A 17,503-nucleotide genomic window follows, 5' to 3' on the forward strand; every position below is an offset into this window, starting at 1 on the left:
TTTTAGTAAAATGTTCTTTTTTTGGCCTTTATCAAATGTGTTTGCACTTTTTTTTTTAATATAAACGTATTTGCTTATCAACTTAACTCAAGCTATTTTTATAGTACTTGCAAATTTACGTTACCATTCAACTCTGGGTCTTATTCGGTTTATTCTGAATAGATTTTAGGTAGCAAAACATTTAGCTTTGGAGGGGGAAGGGAATTGAAAAAGTTTAAAAAGAGGGGTAATTGGGGAAGGTAAAAAAAGGGGGAAATATAGAAAGCTGTAGAAAATCAGGAATTAGGAATTCTAGAATATATATATATATATATATATATATATATATATATATATATATATATATATATATATATATATATATATATATATATCTTATTGTCTTATGGATATCCCATCCATAAGACAAATATATGCCCCCAGGGCATAACTTACAACGCCTGCCTTGGGCCCTGGGGGGCTGTGTCAGCACCGGAATTTTTGTAATATGATCTTTTAACTATTTTTAATAAAATACCTATCTTAAATTTTTATTGGATGTATTTGGGAAAAAGAGTTTTGGGGGATGGGGAATGCTGGCTACCCTCCAATATCTTTTGACGCTTAAAAAGTGAACTAGAACTTTCAATTTCCAATCAAATGAGCCCTCTCTGAAGTTTTTATGAGTATCCTTCCATAAGAACCATATCCTCCTTAAAAGCATAATTTCTATCTGGAAATCAAGTACGCTGAACACAATGGCTATGTCAAAATTTTGATTGGATGTGTTTCGGGAAATGGTGGGCGTGGAAGGGGTTTAGTTGCCTTCCAATCACTTTCGACTATTAAAAAGGGCACAAGCCACTTCAATTTCTAATTGAATGAGCCCTTTTCAAAGTTTCTACGACAACTTCTTCAATACGAAGCCATCCTGCTCTAAAGGAAAAAATAATAAATAATACATTTTGCCAACATCGTTCTTATATGGCCCCCGGGCATAAATTAAAACCCTTGCTCTGAGGGTTGTGGGGGACTGTCCTCCTCAAAAACATATTTTCTATCTGGAAATCAACTACGGTGAACAAAATGGCTATATCCAAATTTTGATTGGATGTGTTTGGGGAATTATGGGCAGGGGGGGCTAGTTGCCCTCCAATCACTTTTGACCCTTTAAAAGGGCACTAGAACTCTCGATTTCCATTCGAGTGAGCCCCCTTTGAAGTTTCTACGACGACTCCTTCCATATGAAGTGCCTCTGGGAAAGAAAAAATAAATAAAACATTGGAGCGGTATGGCCTTTACTATAGGCAACGCTATAGTGTTGTCTCTGATTTTTGACTTGCTCACATGCTCGGTATCGCATGTCTTTTAACCGCGCGTGTGTTTACTCTTCATTTTCATATTTGACGCGCCACCACTGTTCTTCTAACCGACGTGTATTTGCTCTTCATTTTCATTTTTGACTCGCTCACATGCTCGGTGTCGCATGTCTTCTAACCGCTTGTGTCTTGACTCTTCATTTTCATTTTTCACACACCGCCGCTTTTCTTCTAACCAGGTGTGTTTTTGCTCTTCATTTTTATTTTTGACAAGTTTTTGATTTTGGTTACTTCAGACAATTTAGCAATGGGCTTTGCTTTAGCTGCCCGTATTGGTGTTGCCGCAATTGATGGTCAAGGTTGTCGATTTTCACATCTTGTCACGCTTGTTAGCTCAGGTGTTGGTTCCAAATATATATATATATATATATATATATATATATATATATATATATATATATATATATATATATATATATATATATATATATATATATATATATATATATATATATATATATATATATATATATATATATATATATATATATATATATATATATATATAATATATATATATATATATATATAGTATATATATATATAGAGAGAGAGAGAGAGAGAGAGAGAGAGAGAGAGAGAGAGAGAGAGAGAGAGAGAGAGAGAGAGAGAGAGAGAGAGAGAGAGAGAGAGTATATAGTATATATATATATATATATATATATATATATATATATATATATATATATATATATATATATATATATATATATATATATATATATATATATATATATATATATATATATATATATATATATATATATATATATATATATATATACTATTTTTATAAACGAGCTATAATTGTATATGTATTTATGTATTTTTCTCGAATACCCTTCCTTGTTTTTTCTGAAAAATTGGTATCTTGGGATATTCCCGCATAAGAAAGAGATCTAGATTGGTCAGAAGTCTGAGAAAATTCATTAAGAGTCTTAAATTCGATTTTTGGAAACGAAATCATGTACTATTTTAGTACATCATATAAGCATTTCTAATGGCATCATATATGATATCATATAAGCATTTTCTTACATGATGTAAGATTTTTGAGTTTCCAATGCATCAGTTATTTATATAATATATATATCTGTTGGAAGGCCCAAAAAACTAAAATTTACAGTTGCAGTTACTATAAATGATGATTCTTTGGAACCAACACCTGAACTAACAAGCGTGACAAGATGTGAAAATCGACAACCTTGCCCATCAATTGCGGCAACACCAATACGGGCAGCTAAAGCAAAGGCCATTGCTAAATTGTCTGAAGTAACCAAAATCCAAAAACTTGTCAAAAATTAAAATTAAGAGCAAAAACACACCTGGATAGAATAAAAAGCGGCGGTGTGTCAAAAATGAAAACGAAGAGTCAAGACATACGCGGTTATAAGACATGTGACACCGAGCATATGAGTGAGTCAAACATGAAATTGAAGAGCAAATACACATACGGTTAGAAGAACAGTGGTGGCGTGTCAAAACTGAAAATGAAGAGTAAACACACGCGCGGTTAAAAGACATGCGATACCGAGCATGTGAGCAAGTCAAAAATCAGAGACAACACTATAGCGTTGCCTATAGTAAAGGCCATACCGCTCCAATGTTTTATTTATTTTTTCTTTCCCAGAGGCACTTCATATGGAAGGAGTCGTCGTAGAAACTTCAAAGGGGGCTCACTCGAATGGAAATTTCTAGAGTTCTAGTGCCCTTTTTAAGGGTCAAAAGTGATTGGAGGGCAACTAACCCCCCCTGCCCATAATTCCCCAAACACATCCAATCAAAATTTGGAGATAGCCATTTTGTTCACCGTAGCTGATTTCCAGATAGAAAATATGTTTTTGAGGAGGACACTCCCCCACAACCCTCAGGATAAGGGTTTTAATTTATGCCCGGGGGCCATATAAGAACGATGTTGGCAAAATGTATTATTTATTATTTTTTTCTTTTAGAGCAGGGCACTTCGTATTGAAGAAGTTGTCGTAGAAACTTTGAAAAGGGCTCATTCAATTAGAAATTGAAGTGGCTTGTGCCCTTTTTAATAGTCGAAAGTGATTGAAAGGCAACTAAACCCCTTCCACGTCCACCATTTCCCGAAACACATGCAATCAAAATTTTTAGATAGCCATTTTGTACAGCGTAGTTGATTTCCAGATAGAAATTATGCTTTTAAGGAGGATATGGTTCTTATGGAAGGATACTCATAAAAACTTCAGAGAGGGCTCATTTGATTGGAAATTGAAAGTTCTAGTTCACTTTTTAAGCGTCAAAAGATATTGGAGGGTAGCCAGCTTCCCCCATCCCCCAAAACTCTTTTCCCCAAATACATCCAATAAAAATTTAAGATGGGTATTTTATTAAAAATAGTTAAAAGATCATATTACAAAAAATCCGGTGTTGACACAGCCCCCCAGGGCCCAAGGCAGGCGTTGTAAGTTATGCCCTGGGGGCATATATTTGTCTTATGGATGGGATGCTCGTATTAACTACAAAGAGGTCTCATTTGGTTGGAAACTGAAAGTTCTAGTTCATTTTTCAAGAGTCAAAAGAGATTGGAGGGCACCTAGCCCCCCCTTCCACACCCTCCACGCCCTTTTTTCCTCAAACCCATCCGATAAAAACTGTGAGATAGCTTTTTTTTTAAATAGTTCAAAGACCATATAACGAAAACTCTGGGATCAACAAAACCCCCCAGGGCCCGAGGGTAGGCGTTTTAAGTTATGCCCTGGGGGTATATATGGTTCTTATTGAAGGGATGCACGTAAAAACTTCAAAGATGGCTCATTTGATTGGAAATTGAAAGCTCTAGTTCAGTTTTTTAGAGTCAAAAGAGATTGGAGGGCAGCTAGCCCCCCCCCCCAAGCCCTTTTCCCCCGAATGCATTAAAATGGCCTTTACTTTTCTTTGAAAAACTTATTTTTTGGAAAGTTTTTTTTTTTAATTAATAAAAACAAAGAGCAAAGACACGCGCGTTTAGAAGACATTCGACACCGAATATGTGAGTGAGTCAATTAAAAATCAACCTGGACAGCAAGAATCGAAACGTGTCGAAATTGAAAATGATAGCGATGATGATTGGGTTTGGGATTTTGACATGGATAAAGTCATTGATGCCTACCATACCTTCGTTTAAAAAAAAACAAAAGGATTGGCGATATGTATTTCATAATAACGAAAGACAAACCGAGGTAAGACGAACCAAACAAATTGATATTGATAGCGATGATGATTGGATTTTTGATTTTGACATGGATAAGGTTATGAATGTTTTTGTCCCACTACCTGAACAATTAAAAGAAACAAAGGTTCGGCAATCATTATGACAAAAGACAAGCCGAAGCAAATATAAAGGTCCAATAAAAATAAAGTAATTTTACAAAGGCACTGCTTCTAATTCAAGGTCTATTTGGATGTCATGATATCAAGAAAAGGCTCAAATTGTCTGCGCTTGGAAAACAAGCGAAAGTGAGACAAGCGTATATATATATATATATACATATATATATATATATATATATATATATATATATATATATATATATATATATATATATATATATATATATATATATATATATATATATATATATATATATATATATATATATATATATATATATATATATATATATATATATATATATATACTATATCTAGCTATCATATATATGGAAAGTTTATTTCTGGTGCTTTGCCTGATTACATTTTTCCTGGTGAAAAAGTTCAAATGATCCAGGCAAGTCATTGCTAAGATTTGTCTATTAGTTCACTGGTTCAAGACATGAGAACCTAAACATTTTGCTTTTTCTGTTTTTCTAAAATATTTAATAACGCTTTATGCAGATAATCTTTAAATTGCGTGTCAGAAATAGGTTGTCTAAAAGTTTCCCAAGTCTAATTCACTTTTAACACTGAATGGGCCTTAGAATATAAAAAATATAGATTGTGAGTAAAATAACAAAATAGTCTCTTTGCGAAAAATTAAATACCGACTAGATATATCAGTGCATTTTATAAAATAATATTTGAACTTCTAAGTAAAAAAGTTCAATTCGTTAGCATTACTTTGTTTTATTGATATCATCATTTCTGCTGCTTATTGCACCGAGGATGGTGAAAATGAGCCCTAACTTCATCTTTGTGAATTAAGCTATAAAGAAAGTCGACAAGCTTCTTCTCCTTGGAACATACTTCTCCACTTTGGGTATATTTTGGGAAACCTACCTTAATCGGGGGAGAACAACCTGCATAAGAAAGCTGGGGATAGTCTTTTGCTTCAAAATCCTTCTACCACTCAGCTCGATCCTCCCACTTTACAAGTCTTGCATCAGACCCATTACCGGGTTTTGATGCCTGCTTTATACCGCCGACCGGTGCTCTAAAAACGTTGTGGGCAACGCTCCAAAACTTCTAAAATAGGGCAGGTCCAGTAGTTCCCACTACTCTCTTCAGTCTGTTAGTGACACAGTAGAGATAATATACAGTAGCGACAAAGGCTATACTCTCCATTAAAAATATGTAAGACAGACCTAAAACCACAAAGAAAATCATACACCGCCTTCGCACACGCGCGATTCCGATGTACACATCACGATAATCTTATACATTTTCTCTACTGTGGCCGAGTAGCAACTGAACTAGTCTGTGATAACACGGCTCAGAGTTTAAAAAAAACAACAGAATTTAGGTGAAAAATCCGTAAAATAACAAAAAACAATCTAAAAGACATTGCGCCAAACAGCTGAGAAATAAATTGAAGAAATACCTCCTTTTGAGTTGTAAAATTTCAAGTTTTTATATACAAAAAGCGTTGCTAAATTTAACTAAGTAGTTTTGCTTATTGTTCTTCGTGGTTGAACATGGCAACAATGCGAAAATGTAGTATTTTTAAAGTATTTTAAAGAAGATAATAAGTATTTTTGGAATTTAATAAGGGAATTTGATGAATTTTTTAACGGTTAAGCATGATAACACTGACGGAAATTAAGTACTGGCCTACAGGTTTCATAATTATGAAACCGGTGATACACAGGATGTGTAGCTTTCCTTAGAAGACGTAGCTCTCTTTGGGAATCAACAGATTGCTAATAGTTGCATGATTATGGACGAAAGCGTTGTCAAATTTAACTAATTAATTTTGCTTATTGGTTTTCACTGTTCAACGTACCAATAGTGTTGGAAATGTTATACCGACCTAAAAACTTCATAGATTGGAAAAAAACACATAAAAAGGTTTTCTTGTGTTAATAAACGTAAATAGGACCAAGGGAAGAACATATTTGTATTTTCAATTTTTTTTGAATACATTAAAAAAATATATTTTAGGAGGGGGAGGGACGAGTGGGTGTTTTCATGGTATTTGGTACATTAAAAGCCAGAATGGGGACTGGTGCACTATACCTAACACAGCGCTATAGACTGCCCAAGGAATGCAGACATGGAGACACGTAAAACGGGTATTTAATATCTAAATTGATCGCAAAGCGTGGTTCCTTATTGTATTTGCAACATTTAAACTGTTGTTTTTTGGGGTTAACGGGGGGGGTATCTAGGTTAGGTTAGGTTACATATTTAATATATGCTATGCTTTATCTCCCACCCCCCTAATGTGCAAATATATAGCCCAAATTTGTTTCTGAATTACTATATATTCATCCTATTTTATTTCATTAGTATTAACCAAAAATGACTTCTGTCGTGTGTTAGGTATAATGCACCAGTACCCCAGAATGAAATAAGAATGAAATATCTGTTTTGGAAGATAGTCTTACTATCTATCGTTCCCTTTTCTACTCCTTCTGCAATTTATTCATAATCAATTGTAGGATTTAATCAATTTAATTTGATTTTTAAATTTCAATATCAAACATATCTCCTTCTGCATCAGTGATTTATGTGACAGGTTCCTGAAAACGTTTATGCATTAAGTAATTTTTTTTGGCGTGATCTTAAAATAGCGTGTTAAAAATGAGGTTTCCGAAATCACTCAGAGTCTTACTCACTTTTGACATTGAATGATTCTAAGAAAAGAACTATATCACAAAAATGTCTCATTTTACAAAAAATATCACCCATATTTTGAGAAACTAAAAGAGGTCTGAACTCAGTGAGGAACATTTTTTGAACATCGTTCAAAAAACGATGTCATTTTAGAAAACGTTTACTCGCTAATAAGCTATTTTTAGGTTTTATTTTTATTTTTTTACAACATGCTATCAATACGCTAATTTTTCTGAAAATTTGATATATAAAAAAAATATATATAGTCCTATAGGCTAAAACCTATAGTATTTTTGATCGTTTGATATGCTAACCCGCCATGTTCAAGTACTTCCACAACCACAGTTAATTGCTTCGATGGAATGGAAAATAAAAAAAGTTCGTTCATTCTAAAAGCAGATGGTTGAAATTCTTCATTTCAAAAGTTTTATTATATCAAACAGTTCGTGGTAACGAACTGTAAGTAAGGAGCGACCCGGCTCAATGGTAACCGAAACTCTTAAAAACGGAATTTTGATACCAATAGATAGATCAAAAGAATCAGATTTTAATACTAATTTCAAATATATAAGTTTCATCAAGGTTAGTTTTACCCATCAAAAGTTACGCGCCTGAGAAAATGTGGTTGATTTTAGAAAAAAGGGGGAAAGACCCCCCTAAAAGCTATAGACCCTTAATAAAAATCACAATATAATATTCAGCGTATCAGAGAACCCTATTGTAGAGATTTCAAGCACCTATCTACAAAAATGTGGAATTTGCATTTTTTTTTTTTTTGCCAGAAGAAAGATCACTGATGCGTGTTTATTTGTTTTTTTTCCTAGGGGTGGTAGTATCGACCCAGTGGTCCTAAAATATCGTAGGAGGGCTCATTGGAACAGAAATTAAAAGTTCTAGTGCCCTTTTGAAGTGACCCAAAAATTGGAGGGCAACTGGGCCCCCTCTCACGCTCAATTTTTCCCCAAAGTCACCCGATAAAAATTTTGAGATAGCCATTTTGTTCAGCATGGTCGAAAATATGATAACTATGTCTTTTAGGATGACTTAATCCCCCTAAGTCCCAGGGGGGAGGTCTGAAAGTTATGGACTTTACCCAGTGTTAACCTATAGTATTGGTTATTGGGAAGTATACAGACGTTTTCAGGAGGGATTTTTTCTGGTAGGTGGGGGGTGGGTGGGTCGGGGGTTATATGGGAAGATCTTTCCATGAAGGAAGTTTTCATGGGGGAAGGGACATTGCTATGAGGGGGGCCCCGGATATCCCAGCATTATTAAAGAAAAAGATCAGAAATTAAATAAAAAAAACAAGTTTTTCAACTGAAAGTAAGGAGGAACATCAAAACTTAAAAAGAACAGAAAATATTACGTATATGATTGGGTTGACTCGCTAGTCAATACCTAGCTCTTTAAGCCAAAGATTTTTTAGTACTTTCATAAGAACTATTTAGTCTAATCAACGGCCTTTGTGATTAAAGGGTCATTTTTAAGGAATTGGAACAAAATTCGAACTTTAGATTAAAGAGCGAGGTATTGACTAGGGGGCGAACCCCCTAATATACGTATTAAAAATCTATGAATATAGAAGTTTGTTACGTAAGTTAATTCGTAAGTTACGTATATTTATTACTAATAAAAACGTTCGTAAAAAAAATTAAACAAGTTTCGAGAAAGCCTTTTGACCGAATAAAAGTAAAATTAATAAGCAAATTTTGTTTTAATTATTCATGTACGGTGAGCCAAAATCAAAACCTGCATTAATTCAAAAACCTTCAAAAATTGAATTAAAAAAAACAAGTTTTTTTAACTGACAGTAAGGAACGACGTTAAAACTTAAAACGAACAGAAATTACTCCGTATACGAAAGGGGCTGTTCCCTCCTCAACGCCTCGCTCTTTACGCTAAAGTTTGACTTTGTCACAACTCTATTTTTTTAACAATAAAAAGCTTTGTGTAAAAGTCTTGTGTAAAAGCACTTTTTAAGCGTAAAAAATTGTGCTTAACCCTGACATAACACAACCACTTATCACAAAAGATTACGTAAGCCGTATTGAAGTCCCTTGATGCATTATTTTATTTTGGTTACAGCATTCATTTTCTACAACGTGAGGTTGTGGAAATGTATTTGGTGCCATTACTACTATAACAAATTGCTGCAACAGAAATCCATCTGACGCCAACTTTCACAAAGTTGACAGAGTGTGTCAGTGTCTGAGATATGTCAGTGTCATATGTTAGATGTCAGTGTCTAACTCAAAGGGTACCACCAATCGATAAAGATGGCGTTGTGACAGGCAGTTTTGAGCTGTAGTTATTAGATCTTCCATGCGTCACTTTCCTTATCCCTTACCAATATGCCATATGAACAAATTTCTCTTAATAAGCTCTATTTGTTCATAATGTTCAAGTTGCTTTAAATTACAATTTTTAGGTATCATGGATTCGTCATCGAGACGTACATATTCTAACCGTTGGCCGATATACATACACGTCTGACCAGCGCTTTACTGCGCTTCATCATCGCCACAATGATGAATGGACATTACAAATTAAATACTGCCAAGCCCGAGACTCAGGGCTGTATGAATGTCAAATTAATACACAACCCCACAGAAGCTTATTCGTTAACTTGAATGTCATTGGTAAGTATTTTAAAGCACTTCTATTTGTATTAATACAAAGGCGTTTTATTTAAAAAAATTTAAAAAAATTTAAAAACCGGAAATGCCTACATGCACTTGCGTTTGTTCCAAAAATGATATTTGTGGTTGAGAGCAAGCAAATTGAAATGGTCAATTTTTTTTTCTTTTTTCTTATATAAGCATCAGCTGTTTGTGTCAACAGCTTAGAGTTTCTTAAAAAAAGAAAAAAAAATAAAAGTCAGAGAAATAAGAAAAACATTGCTATACCAAGAACGAAAAAAAAGAAAACAAAATACAAAACCAAATGAAAATAATTTTCAACCAGGGACAAATATTTTAGTGAAGAATTCCTCTAAACTGTCCTCAGTGCTTATAGTGCAACAAAAATATACATACATGTTGTGTCTTTCTTCATTCACAGGCTCAACATTAAGCTCATTTTGTATTGTCTATTTTTTCGTATTTTGTTCTTAGTATTTTCGTACGTCATGTACAGCCATTCATTTTATAGCCATGTACAGTAATTTACAGTCATTTGTATAATGTACAGCCAGGTCTCAGAAGTCATTTACGAAACATTGTTTTGGAAATCTCATTGTAAACTGAAGTTAAAGAATTTTTCCCTTTTACATCATATGCATAGAGTAATCATGACAGTGTGTCAAATAAAAAAGATCTCTTGGGCATAGGTAAAAATAATTTCAAAGGTCCTTGTTTTACAAAGAATAAATCTGAGGGCAACAAGTTCTTTTTTGGGTTCAGACTTACATGGCTGTTGTTGGCTCTACATCTTACATAAAACACATTCAGTTTTTGCCGGAAAAATTGAGTCTTTAATAGAGTCTGTAAAATGGGTCTTCTATCGACTTATCATAGACCTCCACTATGTCAAAGTGCCTTGACCGTATTGGCTATTGTGTTCTGTTTTTTTTATTCATTTTGTTGCAAGACTCCATTCCCATCTCTTTACGCTCAAGTTTTATAGTGCTTTGAACATGCTTGTTATTCCAGTTAAATGACCCTTATGTTTGAGCAGCCATTCTTAAGAAATTGGGGGACAAAAAGTCAAATTTTAGCGTAAAGAGCGGAGAATGAGAAGGGTGTAGTACCCTATATACGGAGTAATTTCTACTTGTTTTAAGTTTTAATGTCGCGCTTATTTACATTCGAAAAAATTGTTTTTATAATGAAATTTCAGATTGTTTGTCAAATCATGCCTAGGCCTATTTAAGACAAGATGGGACTATCGCCCTCATCACCCCACTGATTGCTGTTAAATGATATATTTCATCACTTATAAATTGATTTGTAGCATTCTAGATTAGGAGTGCAAAATTTTTTCTGCGGATAAACAGAACATTTTTGGGATTTAATTTCATATGTGTAGTAACAAGTGACGAAAGCGATTGAGTATGTTTTAAATAAATGAATGGCACAAGAATAGCTAAGATAAATTTTTAACTTAGCTCAATTCACGAATAAAAGAATATAGTTCCGAAAGTTTCCCCCCTCCCTTTTATCGCACGCAGAACAAACTTTCTCAGGCTGATAACGTTCTTGGGTAATTTTAAACAGGATAGAATTTTCAGTTTTTGGAATTGCCATAAAAAGTCGATTCTTTTAATGAATACATTGCTGTAAAAACTTTTTTGGTCACTACTAGCATGAATTGCTACTTACTTACAGTTCTCTGCAACATAATTGTTTACATAAGAAACAAAAAAACAAAGCCACAAAAATCAGTGTTTCCGTTTAAACGCCAATAGAAAAAAGTTCCCGGTAACACTTCGCTCCCCTGGTGAATTTTCTGACAACATTCAAGACTCCTCCCCCTCTCCACCTTTTGCGCTAGTATGCACATAAATGTAATACGCACATAAATGTAATGTATTTTGTTACAAAGAAAACATTCTGTAATAAGAAGTTAGCTATCACCCTGCAGCACCTATCTTCAGACTTAATCCACATTAAATAAAAAAAAGTTTTCATCCGAAAGTAAGGAGCAACATTAAAACTCAAAATGAACATACATTATTTCATATATAAAGGAGCTGCCCCCCTTGTTCTTCAAGCTAAAGTTCTTAGCACTTTTAAATAAGCTTCCTATTCTAATCAAACGTCCCTTGTGTTTTGGGCGTCGTTCTTAAAACATTGGGTCAAACAGTCAAATTTAATGTAAAAGCAAGGTATTGAGGAAGAGGGTAACCCCTTCATATACAGAATAAGTTCGGCTCGTTCTGAGCTTTAATATTGCTCCATAATTTCAGTTGAATATAATTGTTTTTTTATTTAATTTCTGATCGTTTTCGAATAATGCCAGTAAATATGGCTCACCATGAAAAATTCCCTCCCCTCACGGTAAACTCCTTCGTTGAAAAATCCTTCCACGTAAATTATACCCCCCTTACCCCATAAAACACCCTCCCTAAAATTATATCCTTGCTCAAAATTCATCCCCCGTAAAATTTCCTTAACGTACTTTAATTTGAAAAAGATTTTAATTTGTAATTGCTTTTCCGATCATTCTGGAAATACACCCTTCCATGGAAGCTTTTCCCGGAAATCCAAACCCGCTGAAAATTTCCCCCGGAACATCTCCTCGTGCAAAATTGAGTTGGCAAAGAGAAAGTAAGACAAATAAAAATAATTTGAATAGGAATTCTGTCAAATCCCCACAGTGTAAAATTTGTCCTGGAAATTTCACCTCGAAAATTTCTCTCCTAACGGAAGATTCTTCCCATGGAAACCCACCCCGAGCACGAAATATCCTCCTACAAATGTCTGTATACTTTCCAATAAAAAATACTGTTCAGACACAGTGGGAAAATCTTACAACTTACTGATCTTTTCCCACGAGCTGTGGGGATTATGTTACCCCTAAAGACATAGTTGTTGGATCCTTCAACTATGCTAAACAAAATGGTAGTCTCAAAATTTCGATCGAACGACTTTGGGGAAAAAGGGGGAAATGGTAGGAGGGCTAGTTACTCTCCAATCTTTTTGGGCATTTATAAAGGGCAACAAAACTTTTAATGTGCGTCCAATTACAACCAATCTTGATCTTCTAGGACCATTAGTTCGATACGATTTTCTCTGAGAAAAATCAAACAAACGAAAAGAAAAATAAATACGCATCCGTAATCTTTCTTCTGGCAAACAAATGCAAAGTTCCACATATGAGCTTGAAACATCTACGGTAGGGTTATCTGATACGTTGAATATGATGGTGTTATTTTCATTCAGATTTCTTGAATTTTAGGGTGTGTTTTCCCCTTTTTTGAAAATAGTCCAAATTTTCTCAGGCTCGTAGCTTCTCATAGGGTAACATTAAACTTGCTGAACCTTATATATTCAGAATCAGGATAATAAGCCAATTATTTTGAAGTATCTATTGATACCACAAATCCGTTTTTTAAAGTTTCGTATACTATTGAACCACGTCATTCCTTACAAAACCGTTCGTAATAATGAATATGTGAAACCCAAAACGAAGAGGAATTCAAAGATTAACCATACCAAACACAAAGATAACAAATACTGCTAAAGATGAATAAGTGAAAAATAAAGTCAAACAAACAGAAAACACCACAAGCTAGAGTAGGGGTATCGCGCCCTAGAATCAGTTGCACTAAAAATGATTTGTATTTCTAGCAGCTTTTGTTTGTTTTACATTAACAGCAACACAACAGGAAAAATATCACAAATTAAATCAAAGTCTACTCTCATGAGTTGACAAGTGGACAATTTTGACAAGCTGATCAGCAATTAAACAAGATTTGGGCCAAGTTTTGGGCTTTGCAAACCGAAATAGGCCAAATCGGTTTTCCATTTCAAGAAATTTTCAAACTGATTGGAGAGACGAAATTTAAGGCTCCATGTCTTGGCGTCCAGAAACTTTAAGTTTTTTGGTCTATAATTACAAAAAAAACATTCAAAGTCAATTAACTGCGTCAAACAAAAATGTTGCAAGTCCTAACTCTTCGGTAAAAGCTTTTTGGACCCATTTTCTTGAATTTTTTTTTTAGATTTTTCTTTTCACAGAGGTTCTCTTGACACAACAGCTTAGGGACATAACTTTCAAATTTCTAAGAAAAAATATTTGTCCTTTTTTCAATTATTTGTCCTTTTTCGAGGAAACTTATTTCTAGGAGACAAAATGTTGGTGTATTCTTATCCCTTTTCCTAAACATAACATTTCGAGTCGTTTGCCATCCTAATATAGTCCCTCAAAGTTTTAAAGCTATCGTCTCAGTCATTCATAAGATTTTACAGATGCGCGATTTCGATAGCCTGGTTGAATGTACTTTCTTTTCCATTGTGGTTAATAATTCTGAAATTTTTCAACAGATTTGAGAGACACACTTGTCGGCCCAATATCCAAAATATGAAGTCCCGTGTGAATCTCTTTCCTAACACTCCGAAAACACAAACTTTTAACTAAACCATTCGAGTTCGTTATCTGGTCAGATATAACCACCAAAAGAAAAGGCAGGTCCAAATTACCATCTAAAAAAAACATCCGCTGAAAATTATATTCCTTACTTATGAATTGGCCCTTTAAATTTGGTTCTTGGCAGTTATTGTGATTTTTAATAATATAAATTAAAAAAAAAATTTCCAATAAGAAATTTTTTCAAAGAAAAGTAAAGAGCCCTAATAAAACGCAAGATGGGCAGAAACAATATTAAAATAATTGAAATTGAAAAGGAACATAAATTTCTATCAAGGAACAAACAAGACCCGAAAAAAACAGAATTCAAACAAAAGAGTCACATCAAACATAATGATAACAAATACTGCTATAGATGAATAAATGAAACCAAAAACGAAATGAAATAAAAATGAGTAATCAATTAAAGATTAAAACAAGGAGAAATTACCACAAACAGGGGTAGGGCTACCTGCTACTTCACCTTGAACCTTCTAAAAGCAAGCGTCATTTGCACTTTACTGAAAACAATTCTTTTTCAGATTATATTTTCATAACCATGGTATCAACAACAACACAACAACCACAAAAATATCAATTTCTAACTAAGTTGTACAAATAAGACTAGTAGCCTTTCACTGTAATGCTATGTAAACAGCTTGAGTTTTGTTTGTATTTGATTGAAAAATATATACATTTTTAGTCGTATTGCTTCGACAAAATCAATTTAAAAAAATACCTTTTTATTGTATTTTCAGTGAACAATGGCTTTTTTCGGTATATTTAAAAAAAATAAAAATAAAATACAAAAATCCCTCTTTAAGTTTGAAAAATATATTTCTGTCCCCCTCCCCCTGATAATTAATTGAGGCTAATACAAACATTTGCGAATAAAAAAACTCTTTTAGAAGATAACGGTCCTTGGCAAGCAACATAAAAAATATTACGACTTAACCGTCAGAAAAATTACGAGTTCATGGTTTGCTAGTTTTTCTTTTCCGGTGCTATTAACTTCCACGGAAAATGAAAAATTAGTGAGATATCAAAATTAAGTAGAATTTATTTTGGCACAGAAAATGTAAAATAAATTAATTTTCTGTATCAGAAATTTATGTCTCTGTACCAGAATAATCTAAGGCGCGTAAAATGAAGAAATTGCACTATAAATTCGGAATTGGTAAATTTGCAAAAAAGGGAAAAAAATATTAAAAGTTAAACTGTCTCTCCAAAATACAATACTTTAAGGATGACTTATTTTTAAATGTATTTTAAAAAATATGAAAAAAAAGAATTAAAAGAATAAAATACCTTAGGCTAAAGTTCCCAAAAAATTTCAAATTTCTGAAAAGAGTAAAACTTCTCTTAAAAAGAGGATCCTTTCTTTTAGGAAGAAAAATTTATTTTAAGAAGAAATTTTTTCAAAAATTTCTGAAAAAAGTTCTGTCGAAAATTTCTTTCCCAAATTTTGTAATGATGAAATTAAAAACTTATATCACAAAAATATGAATCAGCGAGGGACCTATTCCTAACTAGTCATATATCACTGCCCAGCTTTATTACCTTCTGCGGGGCATTTTTAAGATACTAAGGGGGCTTGGGCAAAGAAGCAGAGTTCTCCTGTTTAGAACTAATTGGTTACTTACATTTTGCTTAATCTCCTACAAAATTATTTGGTAATAATGGACATAACGTTATCCTCATTTATGGGTTGTTATCCCGATTTTACATTATAGTCTTTTATACGAATGCCTATTCTTTTAAAGAATTCCTTAAGAATGGAAAAGCTTATTGATGTGCATTTCCTTAGAACAATAAAAAAATTAATTTAATCAGTTTTAAAGGCAATCGGTAAATAAAACACTTACAATCACCTATTAACTACAATTGCTGCCCTGCAGTAATGTTTTCAGTAAAGCACTATAAAACCTTAATGAAAAGAGCTGAGATTGAGAAGAGGCAGCCCCCTTCATGCACAAAAGTATTTACGTTTCTATAATTTTATTGTAGCTCTCTACTTTAATCTGGAATTGTCTCTTTTTTTTATTTCTTTCATAAGATTCGATTTGGAGCTTTGACGCTAATTTCTTGAAGATTTTACAGAATAGTGCTGGTTGATTTAGATTCTGACGATTCCATTTTGGCCAAAGTTAAGCAATGAAGTTCAAGTTAGCTCACTTACCTACGCCCATAGGCTACCCTGCGTTTTTGAAATCCAAAAAGAGTGCCATTTATAAGGATGTCATAAATTTGTCAAAATATAGCCAGCGAGTAATTTGTGCGAGCCGAACAATCATTACTATGTATGTAGCGGAGGAAAATATCTTAGATTCCTCTGAATAATAATTTCAGCCGCATTGAGTTTTATGGTTTTTTTTTTTATTTTGTGGCATTTAGTTTTTCTGCTGTAGGCCTATTGCTGCGTTAACGTCTCAACGTAAGGCAATAATTTTCCTACCATTCAAAGTTCAGATTCAGCTTTATTTGTCTGCGAATTACATTTTAGAAATTTGAATTGAAAAATAGATAGCAAAATGTAGACGAGAATGAAGAAATTTCTGATTTTTTAAGCAAGCTTAGGTAACTCTTTAAGAAAAGACAAATTAATATCATAATTCTGGCTCATTGACTGGATTGATCTGAAACAAATGTTCAAAACAAACAGTTTAGAGCAGTTGAGGGGCCTGATTTTTTTTTTTTTTTTTTTTATTAAATCATACAAACAGGAGGTCCTGAAAGGATTTTAGTTCAAACCAGGTGCATGATCCCTACCTTTCTGCTAACAAGCTGGTGGTGGAGGTATGTTGAAAGGGCTGCTGCCCTAATTTTGTTATCCAAACACAAATATTAAAAAAAAAATTCTTCCATTATTCTTGTTGTAAATAGGTAACATAATCCTACATTTCGGATGGGACATCTTACGTGACGCCGAGTCAGACTGTTATGCATATCAAGGTTTACGAGTATATTGCATTTTCAAGATTCTTTTTTCTTCGGCAATATCCCCTCCGTAAGTTGCAGGCTTACGAATTTGTTCCACTGAAAGAAATTTTTCTTTCTTCTGTAATATCCCCTCTGCA

General features: G+C 33.5%; 1 protein-coding gene across 6 annotated transcripts in view; it reads left to right on the forward strand.

Annotated features, from left to right (window-relative positions):
• LOC148948301 (zwei Ig domain protein zig-8-like) overlaps positions 1–17,503 on the forward strand; it is a 579,089-nt gene that overhangs the window by 293,761 nt on the left and 267,825 nt on the right. For all 6 annotated transcript variants that reach the window (XM_089093876.1, XM_089093881.1, XM_089093877.1 and 3 more), the window contains exon 4: positions 9,787–9,997. In XM_089093876.1, the coding sequence (XP_088950002.1) occupies positions 9,787–9,997 (211 nt within the window). The remainder of the gene's footprint in view (positions 1–9,786; positions 9,998–17,503) is intronic.

This window comes from Artemia sp. Qi Xiang Cuo, chromosome 9, assembly GCF_049724085.1.
Source record: "Artemia sp. Qi Xiang Cuo chromosome 9, ASM4972408v1, whole genome shotgun sequence".
Classification (NCBI taxonomy): Eukaryota; Metazoa; Arthropoda; class Branchiopoda; order Anostraca; family Artemiidae; genus Artemia; species Artemia sp. Qi Xiang Cuo.